The 16842-nt window shown below is 47.8% G+C and overlaps 1 protein-coding gene across 1 annotated transcript; it reads right to left on the reverse strand.

Moving 5' to 3' along the window:
- Positions 1-296: 296 nt before the first annotated feature.
- On the reverse strand, positions 297-16456 carry LOC144141850 (uncharacterized). The gene is made up of 5 exons (XM_077673337.1): positions 16381-16456; positions 4364-4442; positions 3155-3264; positions 2994-3032; positions 297-1153 (listed from the first exon to the last, which is right to left on the reverse strand). Exons 2-5 carry the CDS (start codon positions 4440-4442, stop codon positions 905-907), a joined length of 477 nt encoding a protein of 158 aa, XP_077529463.1. The 5' UTR covers positions 16381-16456; the 3' UTR covers positions 297-904.
- Positions 16457-16842: the final 386 nt, after the last annotated feature.

A 16842-nucleotide genomic window follows, 5' to 3' on the forward strand; every position in this document is an offset into this window, starting at 1 on the left:
AAAAGTGCATCAACACACCGTCATTGCTGTCATTGATAGAGATGGAATTTTCAGGTAGCTGCTTTTAAACGAGCCAAGAAGACAAATTACAAGGACAGTTCATACGAAATTGATAAAAACTTTCTCCCAGTAATGATAATACTGCGTTTGCAAATTTCAAACAGACATTGTAGAAATGAGAGAAAACTAATGAAGCAGTGGTAGCTCATCAGCCACTCTCTTGCACGTTCCTTACACATTGAATCTTGTTTTCAGCAGCAGCCAACCAAAGCCAGTGCCAAGAAACATGACCGTATAGTTGCAATGGGGCCTCAAGTTCCGTTTAATCATGTCACTTGAATGCTGACATGCAGTTAACCCACTGATAACTGCAGTTTCAATGTCCACTCTGGTACCACTCATGCCGTGTGGTATGAAATTGCAGTTTTCATCATTTTTTGCTCTTTTTTAGCTGAAATATCCCGTGCATTTCTGGAATGTAGCTGCGTGGGTTACCTATAACCTTTAACAACAATCAATTCTTTCAGCAAAGGTGTATATGGCTCATGAACTTTATGCGCACAAAATGAGGACACAACAAAAAAGAAGAGACAGGTAGACCCGTGCAGACTGACAACTGTTCTGTTGCTGGTCTATGCTGGTCTTTGTGCCTCTTCTTTCTTCGTTGTGCCCTCATTTTGTGCGGCCAAAGTTGTCATGAATGTAGACCAACTAGCCCGCGTTTCAGTGTTATTGCAGTGTACATGGCTAGCACTCAGCAGATCGTCTCCATGAACTGAACCACAAGTTACAGAAATTCTGAACTGGGAACTTCATACAGGCGAAACTTTTCTAAACCACCAAATCTGGTACCATACTTCATATCTGTGATCAATATTAAGCAAAAAGAAAACATTAAGCATAGTCAAGGCAAAACATCGTACATAACTAGTACTTGCAGTGTTGCTTGAAATGAACGTAGTGTGTGCTTGATTTCTGCCAGAGCAAATACAAAAGCACGCATTGAAAACAATGTAAGACTGAAAAATACAAAGAGGGCCCAGGGTGGCATCCCAAGTCCCATAGTCACAGAAGGTTCCAGTAGATGGCACACGAGCAGTGGAACGCAGGAATCTGATTTCACCAAACCTCCATTGTGTTTATCACGGTAGGGCTGAGATGGGAGGGGAAAAGCATGAGAGAAGGGCAGGGGAGAGGAGGGAAATTTACGTTGCAGGGGCAGCAAAAACTCTCTTGATAACATTTGTATCATAGCGAGCAAATACGTAATGAGTGTCATTCGCCCAGAGAAAGAAGGGTAGGAAATAAAGAGTGTCGGTGTTAGTTTGGAGGAGAGGTATGGGGGAATGAACTACAGCGAAGCTGTAGTTCATCCCCCCATAGCTACAGCTACAGCTTCGCTGGCTTCCTTCTTCAGAGTGGAAAGGCTCTGAGTTTTTTCTCGGGATGTTCAGTATAAAAAATTCTTGAACCCTCAAAAACAACAGATTTAAAGACATTGACAGCCTGTGTCTCGCATTTCAAGCTTTCTTGCTTAGCTTTTTTTCCCGCTGTCCAAATTTGCTGAAAGACCACTATTTTCTGTCAGACTCCCTGTAGTACACACAAGTGCAGAAGTGTTGGGAACAGCAAAAATGTAACTTTAAGCCGAGTGCACAGTGAGCATGCCCTCCATAGACACTCAGTGGTGATAATCGTTTGTGCACTTGTGTTTTTTCCTTGTGCAAGGGCTTCAAAGATAACTGCACCTGTGAGATGTCACATATGCAAGATCTGCTCAGTGCGTGTGTTGCATGCAAGTACATATGTGCGAGTGTGCGGGTAAAAGAAAAAAATTCAGTGCACTGCCAACGCGTTCGATTCATCTCAAATTTTCTTGCACAACAATCTCCTGAACCACCATTTTCCCTGATTACATACCTATCGTTTCATTTGTTCAAGAAATTTGAAGAACGAGGAATTTTGAAGTCAGGTAGACATTTTTAAAGCAAAAACATGTGTATCATACAAACAAGTCGCCTCTCACTTTCAACGCCTCGTTCAACGCTTCGTTGTGGCCCCACAAGGAACGATTTAGGGTACCAAACTTTGGTGTTAACGCCATTTTCTGGGTATCAACGTGTTTCCTGTCATTTCAGTGCAAAGAAAAGATATATGGATACTCTGCATGACTGAAAAGAACCACTAGCCAAATCCAAGGCAGTGCATTTTTAATGCGCATGCACCAATGTACAACCAAATAGACACTATTTTTTACTGTCTCTGATTGTGATGAAGCAGCGGTTCTACAGAGCCACAATTAAAAAGGATTATACCAGAAGAAGCATTATTGATCAGTGTGATAAGGGAGCCTAGGATAAATGTAGGAAGTCCTCTACAAACTCGTGTAGAAAATATTCCCTATGCGTAGTTAAAAGAGAGGAACAGAAAAGAAGGCAGAGTTGAGCCAGGTGCGCATGATGCCGAAAACCAAAAAACTAGACCACCTCCCTTTGTGCTACACAGACATTATACCATTCCGCAACATATTTTTGCTTGAATAACCTAAACGCAGAATATAGCCTTCTTTAATAATGAATTAACCTCTGGTAACTCCTTCAACTTAACCTCAGATCACAAAAGATAATTTTCACTCAGATCACAAAAGATAATTTTCAAACAAAAAAAGAAATACGAAAAAACTTCACACTTTCGCGCTTGACAATGTCAGCAGTTATGCTACCTTACTGCATTAAAGCATCCAAGCGATATGATGAAAACGAACTACAGGCACCGCTACGATCACAGTCGTTTCTTGGCGGCGGCCTCCAAATGCAAGGAACAAGCCCCTTTGATGTCATAAGCCCCCAGAGAGGAACTGGCTGGCTCGTAAATTGCCACTGACTGATCTGGTTCCCTTCATATAGCCTTGTTGTTGGAAGGTGGCCCTAAAATTGGCATCGTTGTTATTGCGCCAGTGAGCCAATCTTCTATTTTGCTTTCATTGTACTTACCTGTGGCGTCTCATTCTGCACCAGACGTCTGCTTGCGCACTGTAATCAAATCCACAAAATACCAAGATTCAGTGGTATTGCAGACAGCACTGTAACGAGGGCGGAACATTGAGCATGCAATGCAGATATACATGCAAATGATTTTTTTACTCAAAGCGTACATCTTCTGGGGGCTTCTTTTCCGTGCGAGTCATTGGGCAGGCTTCAAACTCGTCCTTCATAGTCCTTGAAGATGCAGCAGCAGCTGTAGAAGCCGTGGAAGCTGCAGCAGCTGTAGAATCAGTAGTGCATGGTGGAACAGAAATTAAATAAAATAATGCTCGTGGATAGTGCTTCTGAAAGAAGCTGCTGAATTTTCGCTACGATGCCAGCCAAAGCTATTTAAATACAGCAGCATGCGGCTGGAGAGGACCGAGCACGTGTTAAGAACATCAACGTTTAGATCACTTGTAAATGCTCACAATCAAATCTGTGATCCATTTTATCCATGTGCTACTGAACAGCAGCTATAGTCCCACAATATAATTAGTCACGCGTATAGCTGCACAGTTATCTTACACACGTCAACTTCAGTCCACTGTGCAGACACACAGCCAGCTGGCAATTTAAGTTGGGCACAGCAGAGCATAAACCAATTCACGACCCTACACAAACTACAGTGCCTTCCCTGTCACACACAAAGGGCCCACAATGAACCACATCCCTGCACCCTGTTGCCCGTATTGAACGCATCACCATCACAATCATTCGATCCTGGGTTTCAGGGAGGGACATAAAGGCACTCCTCCCCCGCCCCCCTAAAACAAGGCCTCTAGCACGATTCGCAAATACCCTTCCTGCTATATACTGCTTCGTTGGTGCCACAAGCATCACACGGAGGAAGGCAATTTATGCTACCCACCTAAGCCTCAAATTAGCCCCAATGTGAGAGAAAAAGGCACTGTAACGATGGGCTCAATGCGATGTCACCTGATGAGATAGGTTGGAAGCCATGATTTGCTTCGAATCTTGCTCATTCACACCGCGTCACTGAAACGTTCATCGGTACGAAAATGGCACGGGCGTCGCAATAACCGCTGCCGCAGTTTACTTTGGCAGCAGACATTCCTAGTTTTCCAGGCTTCTGTACAAGTTCCTTCTACAGCCCCAATTTAGGCATACGGGTTCCAAAGAAGGCAAGCTTAGAACTGAGGAAATATGGCATTTCTTAATGTTTCTAAGACTACAATGTTCTCCCATAGCTGCTCAACCTTAATACTATTCCTCGCATGCGCAGTAATGGATCACCATGCCAAGAAGAAAAACACGTTTTCAACCAGAAAAAAGGGAGGACAAAAATGAGAACTGCAGCATGCACTCATTCCACTCACTTGGAAAGGTCTTCCCCTGTGTTGGCAGAAACCGCTTTCCGCACCAAGGGCAAGCTATCCAGTTTTTGTCAGGTTCCATCTATGGACGAAAATAAAATTCTTGCTCATTATCTGCACAGCTGTCGCCAGGGTGATGGCAGCACAGAATCTGTCGTGCATTGTCCGCAAGATAGGTCGGCTGCGGTCAAGTGACTACCGTAGCCATCAATCGTGTCTTATGTGCACACGCACACAATGCATCTGCTTGAGATCTTTTCGTCAGCAGCGTAGCTAAACATGGTTGTCAGCACGACTTTATGCTAGTCCGTTGTTTGGGTAGGCAGCCATCACGTGTAAAAGGTGGAAATGATGATGATGAGTTAATGGCTTTGCATTTGAATCTGCTAAGCTGGTAAATAAAGTTGTTTAGGTTGAATGAGTAGTTTCGTAGAGACTTTCAAATAAACGCCCAACACCATTTCTCACCCCACACAGAAGCTAATTGTCCCTGCAGCAGCCAGCTCCCACTAGAAATGAAGGTTGTGTACTCTCTTGCGCAATGTTGTGGTCCTCCTCACCATGCAGAAAAGTTGGGTCCAGTTTATAAAGAGGAAGTTGAATTGAAATCCATAAATTACCTTGCTTGTCTTCATAAAATGTAATATTTGCGACAAACTAAAATATTGGAAAGTACACTCAAGGCAAGGTGTTTTAAACATTGTCTAAAATTCGTGAACCATATTCTGAGCTTTTTCTTGGCATTCAAAGGCGTCTTTTGAAGAGAAAATAGCATTCAAAAGTACTGTTGTCTTTGCAGTATCCCTCCCGGCAATTTGCTGTCTCCTAATGTGGCATCGCACTATGGCAAGTCAGTGATACCCAACTTAGTGCATTGCAAGCATGTTCAATCGCTACAAACTGTGTGAACAAACAATAGGCCATATTTGCCACAAAGTGGTGCAAAATGAATATTCTGAAGGTGGAGATACCGTTCAAATTGATTGCATTACTCACATTGATGACAGTATTGGCTGATGGTGTTTTCTCAGCTCAATCTCGCCAATTAAAAATAAATTAGGGCTTGAAAGTCGATATAAAAATCAGTGTTTATATAAGTTGAACTCTGCAATGCAGCCACAGGTAAAACTTCGGCGAAATTCCTTCAGCGTCCGTCAATGTCCAAGTGTTTGTAAAACAGCTTCTTTGCGACCAGCGCATACTATTTAGGTTTTTGAACAGAAATATTTTGCTGCTTGCACAGCATTAGTGATTCTAAAACCGCCCCTGCAAGAAATAAATTGAATTCCGTATGAAAAAAATGACAAATAAAAAATCTGCTTGTGCGCAATGAAGGCAAAACCTTGGAGTACCGTAATTACCCGATTCTAACGCTCCCCCAATTCTAACGCGCACTCCATTTTCCAGGCAAAAAACAGAAAAAACTTGCACCTCCGATTGTAGCGTGCACGGAACTTTGTTACCAGAAAAACGAATGCGAGAGAAACGGGCGATTTATTTCCCGAAGTAATCTCACGCATCTTACTCCTCGTCACTCTCCGAGAGCTCCTTGTCGCCTTCCGCTAACCGCGACATCTCGTCTTCGGTGCCATCAAGCACGTTCGCGATGCCATACTTCTGAACTAATGTTCAACCATGGTCTATGGGATCGTGGCCCACGCCTCGCACGCCCATCCCGCGAGCTTTTTCAGAGGCGCACGCTTCAGCGAACCGCTCGTTGTGAACGCGTGGAAGCCCCCCGTAAGACGTGGAAGCGGCGCACCTTCGTTGCCGCTGCTCCCATTGCTGTTATCAAGCGTGCAAGTGGAATAATTTGACGATTTGTGTGAACGCCGGTAGAAAACTCTAGGCGCCTAGATCCGAAAAATTGTTGCTAAAAGCTTTGGCGCCATCTTGAGATGGCGATGGGTGGGAAGAAATTTCAGCTGTTTCTGCAGTTTCTGTTTCGTGTCCGATTCTAACGCGCATGCGATTTTTCGGCTGTTTTTCCGGAAAAAAAAGTGCGCGTTAGAATCGGGTAATTACGGTACTACTGCAACAGTTACCTTTTATATACATATCCATTATACATATACATTTTATTTTATATACATATACATATCCACACAGGAGCCCCACTACTTTAACATCCGCAATCCATGTTTATCTTAATTATTTATTGATTAGATATATCAGAGAGGGATTAAGGTGGTACAATATGGATTAGAATAGACTACGTCGGGATTAAACTGGATAGAGTGGATTAAGATAAACATAATATATTTTAATCCAAATTCTACCACCTTAATCCCTATCTGATCTATATTTCAAATGCAGAGCATTTCAGTAACTCACGATGTCACCTGCGTTGACGTCCGTAGTCGTAGTCCGCACCCCTCCCCCTACACTATATAAAAAAAATACTATCCGGCGCCTGGTTTCGATCCGTCGACCCTGCGGGCGGAACGCAATTTACATGGTGCTCTACCCACTGCGCCACAAAGCCGACACAGAATGGGAGGCTACGAACGCGCCTTATATCCTTGACTCATTCAAACTACGTCAAGAAGCTGCTGATACAACGAATTCACTACCACCAACTCCCCAAACACTAAACGTTAACGCAATACACCCACCCCCTATGCGACGCATTTACTCGAGTCCCCCTCGCGGGGAGATGGGCCCAATTTTTTTCCATATTGTACCACCTTAATCCCCACCTTATCTATCCAATCAATCAATGGTTAGCTTAAGAAATCATTAGTCATATGCGCAACTGAACACGCTTTAGTACACTTCTGGCCTTCCTTGGGCCATGGGTATTTGTACGGCTCTTACTGCATTGTCTGGTGACAGGGTTGTTCAAGGAATCTTACTAGTGCACTAAATTTGGCTGGTCAGTTTGAACTAAACGTTATGAAAAAAAACGCATGAAGATGGCGACGGTGAAAAAGACAAAGGCAACCACTGACTGACAACTCCTTTTTGATTAATTGTGGCAGCCAATAAATAGCAAAATAGATGCATGCATATTTCGGTTTGGTTTGTGTCGATGCGGGCTAGTGGTATGCCATAAGTAAATCAGGTTTAGCGCCAAGCACTACATCACAAAAAAGATTTTCACAAGGCTGAGGCACTCCTGTCAAAAACCTATGTCTTTAGGCCTCTAGTCCCCACCTTTACTTAAGTCGTCCCCACCTTTACTTAAGTCTTTAGGTTGGCTTTCTTGCACGACTCTGAAACTGTACGAGAAGGTGTAAAATGTGCAACGTTTACACGAAACAAATATATTCGCTAACTCTGGTGCACGTCAGCTGGAGTTGAACACTACCTGAATAAAATTTACCAGCCGTAAAGGAGTTTGTCAACACACTGGCATGAATGAGAAACCTGGCTTGCCATAACCCACAAGAATGCCTAACATGGACGTCTTTTCAGTGACTGGAGGTACCAGTCAATTGTACAGCACTCTTGACAGCACATCAAGGAACCAACATTTCTTTACGACAACGCATGCTCTCTTTGATGCAGTGCTTCGCCGTCGTGTCTTCATCTTTTATTTTTACATTTTGCACCATTTCCTTATAAAGGACTATTTCATGAACATGCAGTGTACTATATAGGTTGTACTTTCCTAAGTTATCTTGTTTTTTTTAGTTAAATTTGAGACGCTCTATACACGCTGAAACAGAAATACCCGCATTCAAAAATATTCACTTCGCAGCTACTTATTACTATTCGTATTTGATTCAGATCCTCTTTCCTTTCCCTCTTTCCCTCTCACAATCACCTCACCTCACCAGAAACTAATGTAAACAGTTCCAGAACCCACGGTTATTTTTCTTTTGTTTTGGTACAATATGGAAAGCAAGCGTTTTTGACATCGGGAATGATGGTCTCATGTCAGAAGGAAGGTGAAACGGCACATTCTAGTGAGGGGGGGGGGATTAGGGTACATTGCCAGTAAAAAAAAGGTTAGCACACTTTCGGTGCCGGTAACGAAATTCCGTAAATGGCAGGGGGTGGAATAGCATTTACCAGTAGTGTTTTCGAACGAAAACAGTTTACAATTACTAACGGCGTCGTAACTATGCACTCCGCATATTCAAGGCAGCTTCACTCGTTTGATCGGAGCTCGAGTTTCAAACAGCAGGAGCAACGTTTCACTGCTCAACCTGCTGGTGGAACACTACGATCATAGGTCGGCGTACTCACTCGTGAGTACACTCATTTGGACTCATTTGTACTCAAACTCGCGAGTGAGTATGATGATTAGTGAGTACACACCCAGATGAAAAAAGTGAGTACGATGACGAGTGAGTACAAGGGTAAGTCCACTACTCGTGAGTACAGCACTCATGAGAATGACTACTCATGAGTACATTATTCATGAGTATGAGTAATCATGAGTATGAGTACTCGTGAGTACAGTAGCGCAAACAAGTTCTATCACGAACTCGAGTCGCAAACGCGCATCTACGAGTCGCAAACATTTAGCGGTGCCGCTGCGCAGATTAATTCTCAAGGATAGTAAAATCAGACAACGAAAACTGCGCCTCCCTCCTTTCCCTGTCCCTGTCTGGCGCAGTTAGCGTTTTTCGGCGGTCGCTCGCTAAGGGGTCGAGGTGAAAAGGGAAAAACGAGGGGGTGAGGTCCCGGCGGGAAGTGCAGCCACAGTGACTGTTTCTACGGCACGTGTTGATTGGCGCAGTTGTTTTTGTTTACAAATACGCGGCCTGGGAACACGTAGCTGCTTCGTTCCGCTTTCTCTGTTCAAGTTGCTTTAGGGGAGGTGGTGGGGGCTGCTAACAATGCATGCACTTCGCGCACCGAAGTCGCTCTTTTCCGGTCTTCAGCAGTTTCCGTAGACGCATGTCACGCTGTGTAGTCGTGTCCTGAGCCGAACCGCTTGTTTCAGCAGACGCAGTTAATTTACGTGATTCTCGTCAAATCGACTGCATGGTTTGTGTCACCGAAATTGTCCGCAACATGCCGCTGTGCGATAATTTGTTTGATGTACGTGCGCCCATATGATTTATTAAGCTCCCGTTTTGAAACTTTTTGCTCAGGTTCGGTAGGACTATGGTCTCGTGCAGTCCATTTACAGGTGAGCATACAGCCCCACCATGCAGGCGCGGTGCCGTAATTTTCCCCTGCATTGGAAATAAAATATCCGAGTACACCGAGGCACGTTTGTGGGTTGTAAATCGGACATCATAATGCCCAGTCAAACGCGTGCGACGCCTTGTTTCGCCTCGCATATTTTGTCGAAGAGCTCCGGCATCTTGCCGCTGGAGGAGCGTTTTGCTTTCGAATGCAACCCGATGCGCCGCTTCTCGTTTATGCCACCATGTAGTGAGGAAGCTGACGACGATGGTGAATTTCGGTGGTTGTTCTTCCCCTACCTTCATCTCCTATTTACTGGCGGGGCGACCGCCCCTCGCTAGCAACTACTGCCAAGTTTAAGTTCGCGCTGTGGAAGGACTATTGAAGGGGCCGTTTTTATATGATAAACGGCAACGACAGACGTTGGGGTTTCAGCTTAAGCTCGCGTTTTGGAACGTTTCGTAAAACATGTTCCTTTCCTTGCCCATAACAACGCCACCGCACTTTTTGATCGATATCTGTCAGCTTCGTCAGCGCTGTTCGAGACAAGAGCTGCAGATTTCCACTGTGCAACCTAGGCACCAACACGGCCATAAAGGGATGTCAGTGCAAGCTATCACACCTCCGAAAAACTCGTCTGCAACCTTTGTTTTCGAGTTTACAAAGCACGGGAGAGCAGTTGGACAGTGCTGTAACGGCTGTTAAGCAACTGGCAACTGGGTGCACTGCGGCAGTCGACTGCGAGCGGTACCCGCTCCACGCCCCCCCTCCCCCCAAACACACACACACACACACACACACACACACACGCGCGTGCGCGCACGCACTCTCTATCTCTCTCTCTCTCTCTCTGTTGGGACGGGGTCATCCCAGCTCAGTCACCACTATTGCGACGTTGCCCTGCTCAGTCCGCTATCGAAATGGCGCAGAGTAGAGCGATGAAGTAGTCGAGCCGACGGTGATTTGAAGCTGTATTTATATACAATATATACAAAGGTAGCAAGAGCGTGACTCGGACAAAGGCGATAGCACTTCTAAACTCAGTGCCTCCGATAAGATGCCGCCGCACCACCGCTGCTTCCGGGCTGGTGTTACACCCCCGGGGTTCCGTTGCAGCCGCGTGCAGTTCGAATCCCTTCAATCGGGACTATCACTGGCCGCAGTTTGAATCCGGCGAATGGAGGGGAAGCGATTGCGTCAGCCGGGCCGCCACAACAGGGAAAGGGAAAGCGATTCAGTGGCCCCGTCTCCAGGCGCTGCTTGCTGCGTGTCTGCGGGGGTTCGTTTTTCCCAGGCATGATTTCGTCCAGCCGCCGTGATGGGAAAGTGAGAGCAGACTCTGTGGCGCCTTTCCAGCCAAGTTGCGGAACATCTGCCGCGGGCAGTTTGACCTAGGCGCGAATCAAATCCGCCGTCGGCACGTCGCCGGGCGCAGCGACACAACACACACACGCATACAATAATGAGTGATTGAAGTCAGACCCGTGTGGGTTTTGCCCGGGCTCTTAACGGAAATAAACATCATGACGCGTAGCGCCCCTGTCCTGTCCCTTAGGCGGGACCTCCCTCTTGGGCTTCTGGCGCGCTAGCCCGTTTTCGTTTTTGTGTTTATCTCTTATTTTTCGGGCTGGCGGCGGCGGCGAGGGGTACGGTTGCGCAATGTTCGCAGCGTGCGGCGCAGTGGCGGCAGCGCCTCTTTGCGGCTAATTTTAAAGGAGATAGTCTTTCTTTGGCTACTAGAGCGCGACAATGTTGGCCTGTCTCTCTGTCTGTCTGTCTCTCTGTGTCTGTCATAAAGATAATTTATTATTGCAACTTATATCCCGCCCCGCTGTATACATGGCAGCTTCCTACACCGTACGTTTTTCTTGCAGTACTTGCAGCGATAGGTCACGTTGCAAAAATCCTTGGTAGTGCCGATGTAATCGTAGTGTTCCTTCAAACTTTGTGGCATACTGAAACATTGCGCTATCACTAGGTCGTCCGCTGAGTGCGTGTTGCAGGCAACCATAGCTGAGCATACAAACAATCGTCAGCGCAACACTTTTTCACTGACCTCCACGGTCCGAATCCGCATACTGCGCATACCTCGAATTTTGGGCCTTTTATACCGCGGTGACCGCTCTTTCCTTGTTTTTGTTACAACTCCTCTGGAAATTTGTTTCGTTTCTTCCTCCCGCGCAAAAGAACAACACTAAATGGAGCAGAAGACCACGCTAATCGTACAATGATCCCTTATCATTTTTCGGCTTCAATAATGTCATTTAATGGCAGTGGTCATGATCTACAGGGTGTCAGAGAAGTAATTTTGTAGTCGCAGAAAGAGTGCTCACCAATCAGTCACTCGGAAGGACTACTTGCCTAGCAGGTGTTGCGAATAGCTACCGAGGATGATGCAACATTTCATGATGCAACATTGCGTCAGCTGTACCACTGCGCATGATGCAACACTGCGTCAACCGTAACTGAGGCTATTGGTTGGATGTAGCCGATACGGTCGACGGAACATCGTGTCCTACTAATATTTTTTCCCTACAGCGTGCATCCAGGCTTGGTTTGACCTCGCAAGACCGATGAAAACTTATTCTCACTAATAAAGAAATTTTCTACACGATATTGAAATTAAACTCAAACAATGACAATCGTAGAAAGAAACACACGCTGACGGAAGTTGAGCGACAAGATGTTCTTCGAGAGCACTAAAATATTTGCAACTTTGGTCCCCTGTTCAAGACTACCGTTGTCTAAATAACATTGTTGGATTTTATTCGCAACTGCACCAAACGGCCACGATGATATTTTTAACAATGATATTTAAAGATGATAACTATGATATCTGTAAGGATGATATTTACCACCTTGCATAATTGGCCAAATTAGTAGAAACATTCTTGAATACGATCAAATATTAGTGCAGATAATTTTCCAAAGAAATACAGGTGAGTACAGATTGAGTTGAATTGAGTACTGTAAGAAAGCTCCGATGTTTCGGAAAATTTCAGCGCACCGAGAAACGAAAACGGACGAGAAAAGCTGCCGCCAGAAAACTCGCAGAAAACCGCAATTTACGGCCACGGCAGCGCCGAGAAGCCCAGATTCCCACAAGAGCACGATGCGCCCCAGACTCCAGTGCTTTATTCCTGAGAACACGAGAAAACGCCAGACGCAACGCGAGTGCTTACGTTCCGTTTCACTCTCTCCCGTGTACGCGCCTTCGCGTAGTGTGTCGCCCTACGACAGTTCACAGTGTAAGACGTTTTCTTCCCGTGCTCCTTTGTCCTGATGTATATGTAACCTCAGTATTTCGAATTAGTTAAACATTTTAAAATGTTTCCTGTTTAGCCTTTCTATCGAGCCACGACCTAGCTAACAAGGCGCAGTGGACAGGATCAGGATTTGAGGCCACGGGAGGACGACCGGACGAACAGACGAACGACGTGGACGAACCGCAACATGACTACCAGGGCGTGGCACGCAGACGTGGGGCACCGACGGAGCCCACGTCAACGGTGGTCGACCCACTGCTGACTTCAACGGAACGCTAGGTCCTATGTTCAACGAAGAAACAGGAGTTCGTGAGCGCACGACGATTACGAGGGCTGCCCTGCTCTAGCCGTATGGACGACTTCGCCTCGCGTCTTCTAGTGGACAGCGAGCAATGTCGCCAGCTCTCCACACGAACGAATGTGCCAACGATACTTCCGACTGCTTACGACGACCAACGGCAGAGGAACTTGCAAGCGGCGCTGTTTGCGAGGAGGATGCCTGAAGAACGGGAAAGTTTTCTAAGACAACTGGCGAGAGTTAGCCGCACTTTTGCCACAGTGCCTGAACTGCACGATATCCGGACACAGGCAGCATGCACGGCGGCACGCACACGAACGACACGACGTTTGCAAAATTGTGATTGCCTGCTCACCGGACCTCTCCCGGGTAATGGCGAGATCACGAACACACGCCGCTCTGACACCGGGCCAATCGACGAGCTATGTCCCGCGCGCAGGTCTTTCCAGCAACGAGCAACGAGGCGCGCAACGTACGCAGCTCGCACGAGCCAGAAAGCACCACGTGCACGCCACCCGCTCTTCCGGTCCATACGTACACGAATGAAACGCTGAAAGCGCGGAACGCAACGGGGCCAGTACGTACATTTTCCGTCCTGTCCTGGCCCCGGTCCGCGCAACCGACATCGCATCCGGATTGGTGGATAGGCCACGACGAGCGAGACGCACGGCGCACGGAACGCACAATACGTGGCGAATGACCGTACATAATGTTAGGGTAGTTTCCCAGGAAAAAAAATTCCCGCGCCTTCCCGCGAGGGGCACACGAGTAAATGCAGACCATTGGGGGTCGTTAACGCCGCGTAAAGTCGCTTTAGGGTGGGTAGTTGGGTCGTAGTTGCGTTGGTGTTGGTTTGTGGTAGAGAGAGGAGAGTAAAGTCGCGTTAGGGTGGAGCGAGCGTCAACCAAGGAAGGAAGGAGCAACGCAGTGACTGAAGCACGAGCGACCGCTAGCCGCTTATATTTGCAGCGCGCGCAGTAGAGGGAGAGCAGTGCGGGGGGGAGAGCGCGCATGCGCAAGCAGCGCGCGCCCTTCCACGCCCCACCGCGCTGCTATCACGCACCTGTTACGCCGAGACCGCGACGGAGCGAACGGGCTGACTACGACGCATGGGCGCACAAGCTGCTGTTGAGAGAGAGGAAAGGAGGAGAGGCGCACCTGCGGACGCGGAGCTGTGGACGCCGTCCGACGCAGGAAGAGGCGCGGCTAAGAAATGCTCTGCATTTAAAACGATACGCACAGCGCACGAAGCGCACCAGAGGTGACAAACGACATCCAACTTGGACCGGTTGAGCTGACCACGGCGAACGAAATGCAAAGCGCACGGTACGCGACCAAGCCAGCACACACACGAGGAAACCGCTATTTGCGGCAACCTCAGTTCCCGGTGCTGCTAACCGGACTTGGCCAGCGAATGTCACAACCGCAGAAATCAACCTTGCCACAAGCAACAAATAACCCAGCGCACGCGATTCAACCCTACCGGAACGTACGAACTCTTTGGCACCTGCTGCTTCAACCCGAATCCAGCGAGCGAAGGACATTACACTCATGCAGGTAGGTCCGTCAACGAGCAACGACACGGCCAGCGCTTGAGTCACGTCCTAGCCGGAACGTACAAGGTCACCGGCACCCGCTGCTCCGATCGAGACTCACACGGCAAACCCGAGAACCCGCGAGCAAGCGGACTCGGGACGAACGGAACGCTTTCGAGCCTGCTTGTATGGGAGAGATAGCGATTATAGCATTTTCGAAACTACGGGCAAAGGAGGAGAGCTTGAGCGACGACACGGACACGGCAAGAACGCCAACGAATGAGCCCGATCCAGACGAAGGCATCGAACGCCCTACCGATGAAGTGACGCTTACGACGCCACGGAATGTGGGTCGAACGGACGAGACGAACTACGCTCGCTTCCCCAGCACAACGGTTTCACTTTCGAAGCAACGATGGCGAAAGCGAGCCCGGAGCCGCAACGATTTTGACCCATGATTTTGACCGATCCGCCACGCCACCTTACAACAACACGCCACCGCACGCTAAACGAAAAGCCAACCGGCTCCCGCAGCATACGCAACGCACACCTGAATCGAAGCAACGTCCTCAACTTGCCGAACTATGCCATCTCTGCACACCGCAGCTCGCCAGCGGACAAAACGGCCGTCTACGCTCCCACATGCATCAAGCACGCTACGAGCTACAGGAACACGATCGCCGACGAAAGCGACGCGACTAACGCAACGCCGCAAACGCTGTCAAGTTCAGGTCTGACGAGGTGGATACCACGGCACACACACTAAAAAACAATCCGATTTGATATTCACCGAACCTCATCGAGACAAACGCCCTGTAACGAAGTTTCTAGTATCCGGAACAACAAAAAAACAAACGCCGGCATCGAGCAGCTGCGAATAAGGAGATAGCGATCTGAATATGAACGGACGTCAATCTACGCGGACACTTAATTGTGCCTGGGGGTATTGAGTATTGAGTTGAGTATTTGTAAGTAGTACCAGAGTCCTTCAATGCTTTTGAAGGACTCTGGTAGTACACATGAATTCGGATTGAGTACTCATGAGTATTATGAGTAGTACTCATGAATACAGATTGAGTACTCATGAGTACAGATTGAGTACTCATGAGTATAGAAGACTGAGTACTCGTGAGTACTGATTGAGTACTCATGATTACACGTGGAGTACTCATGAGTACAGATTGAGTATGGATACTCGTGAGGACAAATGAATTTGAGTACAAGTGAGTACAATTTCAAATGAGTATGGGATGAGTGAGTATCAGTGATTTTGAGAACAGACGAGCTTTTTGAGTGTTAGTTTGATTGAGTACAGCGTTAATGAAAAAAAATGTGACTGAGTTTGAGTAATCTGCTGACCTATGACTACGATACCGGCACAAAGAATTGCGAGTCGATCGGTTCTCAATAACGGCAGCAGTGACTGTTTTGTCTCAGCGGCGACGCACACGCACGACGCCGCAGACTCGCTCGCCCGCCGGGGGGGAGCGAGCGACCACTTATTCGGCTTCGATAGTAACGCCCCGCACATGTGCGGCAAAGTCGAATGTCATGTCAGCTTAACTGCGCCAAGTTCTCCTCAAGATGTCATTTTCGTCGACTGATAACCTGACAGCGTGGCCGAGCACGTTCGCGCTCCCTGCCACACGCAGTGGGCGCCCGCCGAGACTCCCTACGACGACGTTAGGCCTAACCGCCCCCGGGGCGGTGTAAACCTGTTCAAAAAGGCTCGTTCTGGGGGTTACGTACAAACCGCGACAGGTGTAGCGATGTCGCCGCACAAGCACAAAGCCGTTACGTTCCGGGTAAACAAATTAAAACGTGCACATGTCTCACCTCGGTGCTTTTCGTGCGGTGGCTCCAAACTCTCACAACGCTCTAAGTATGACTAGTGGCGCGAGCGGTCCTAACCCTTGCGCGATAGCGGGGAGAACGCTGGTGGCGCCCTCCACGCATGTTGACCATACACCTCGAGCTTCGCGATCGCTGCGCCGCCTGCCGCCGCTTCTCCGCGGCGTTGACGGGATTTGCGCTGTGTGGCTGCTCTTGCAGTGTTTTGGTTCTGTTTTGCTTCTTTTCGCCTTTCCGCGCACTAAAAAACTTGTTATGGTGACGTTGATAAGCAAAGAGTACGTTTAGGTCACTGCGTCTTCGTAGCTGCGTCTTCGTAGAGTACGCGATCGCCTGCAAGAGGTACCCGGGGAGGCGGTTCTGCCTGCGCACTTCGTCGCCACTCTTCCGGCCGTCGGCGACGGTAGCAGCATATCACCACTGTCACCTCCAAATACGTCAAGCACA

This window comes from Haemaphysalis longicornis, unplaced genomic scaffold, assembly GCF_048455015.1.
Source record: "Haemaphysalis longicornis isolate Haplotype H1 unplaced genomic scaffold, Haemaphysalis longicornis Haplotype H1 scaffold_6, whole genome shotgun sequence".
NCBI lineage: Eukaryota > Metazoa > Arthropoda > Arachnida > Ixodida > Ixodidae > Haemaphysalis > Haemaphysalis longicornis.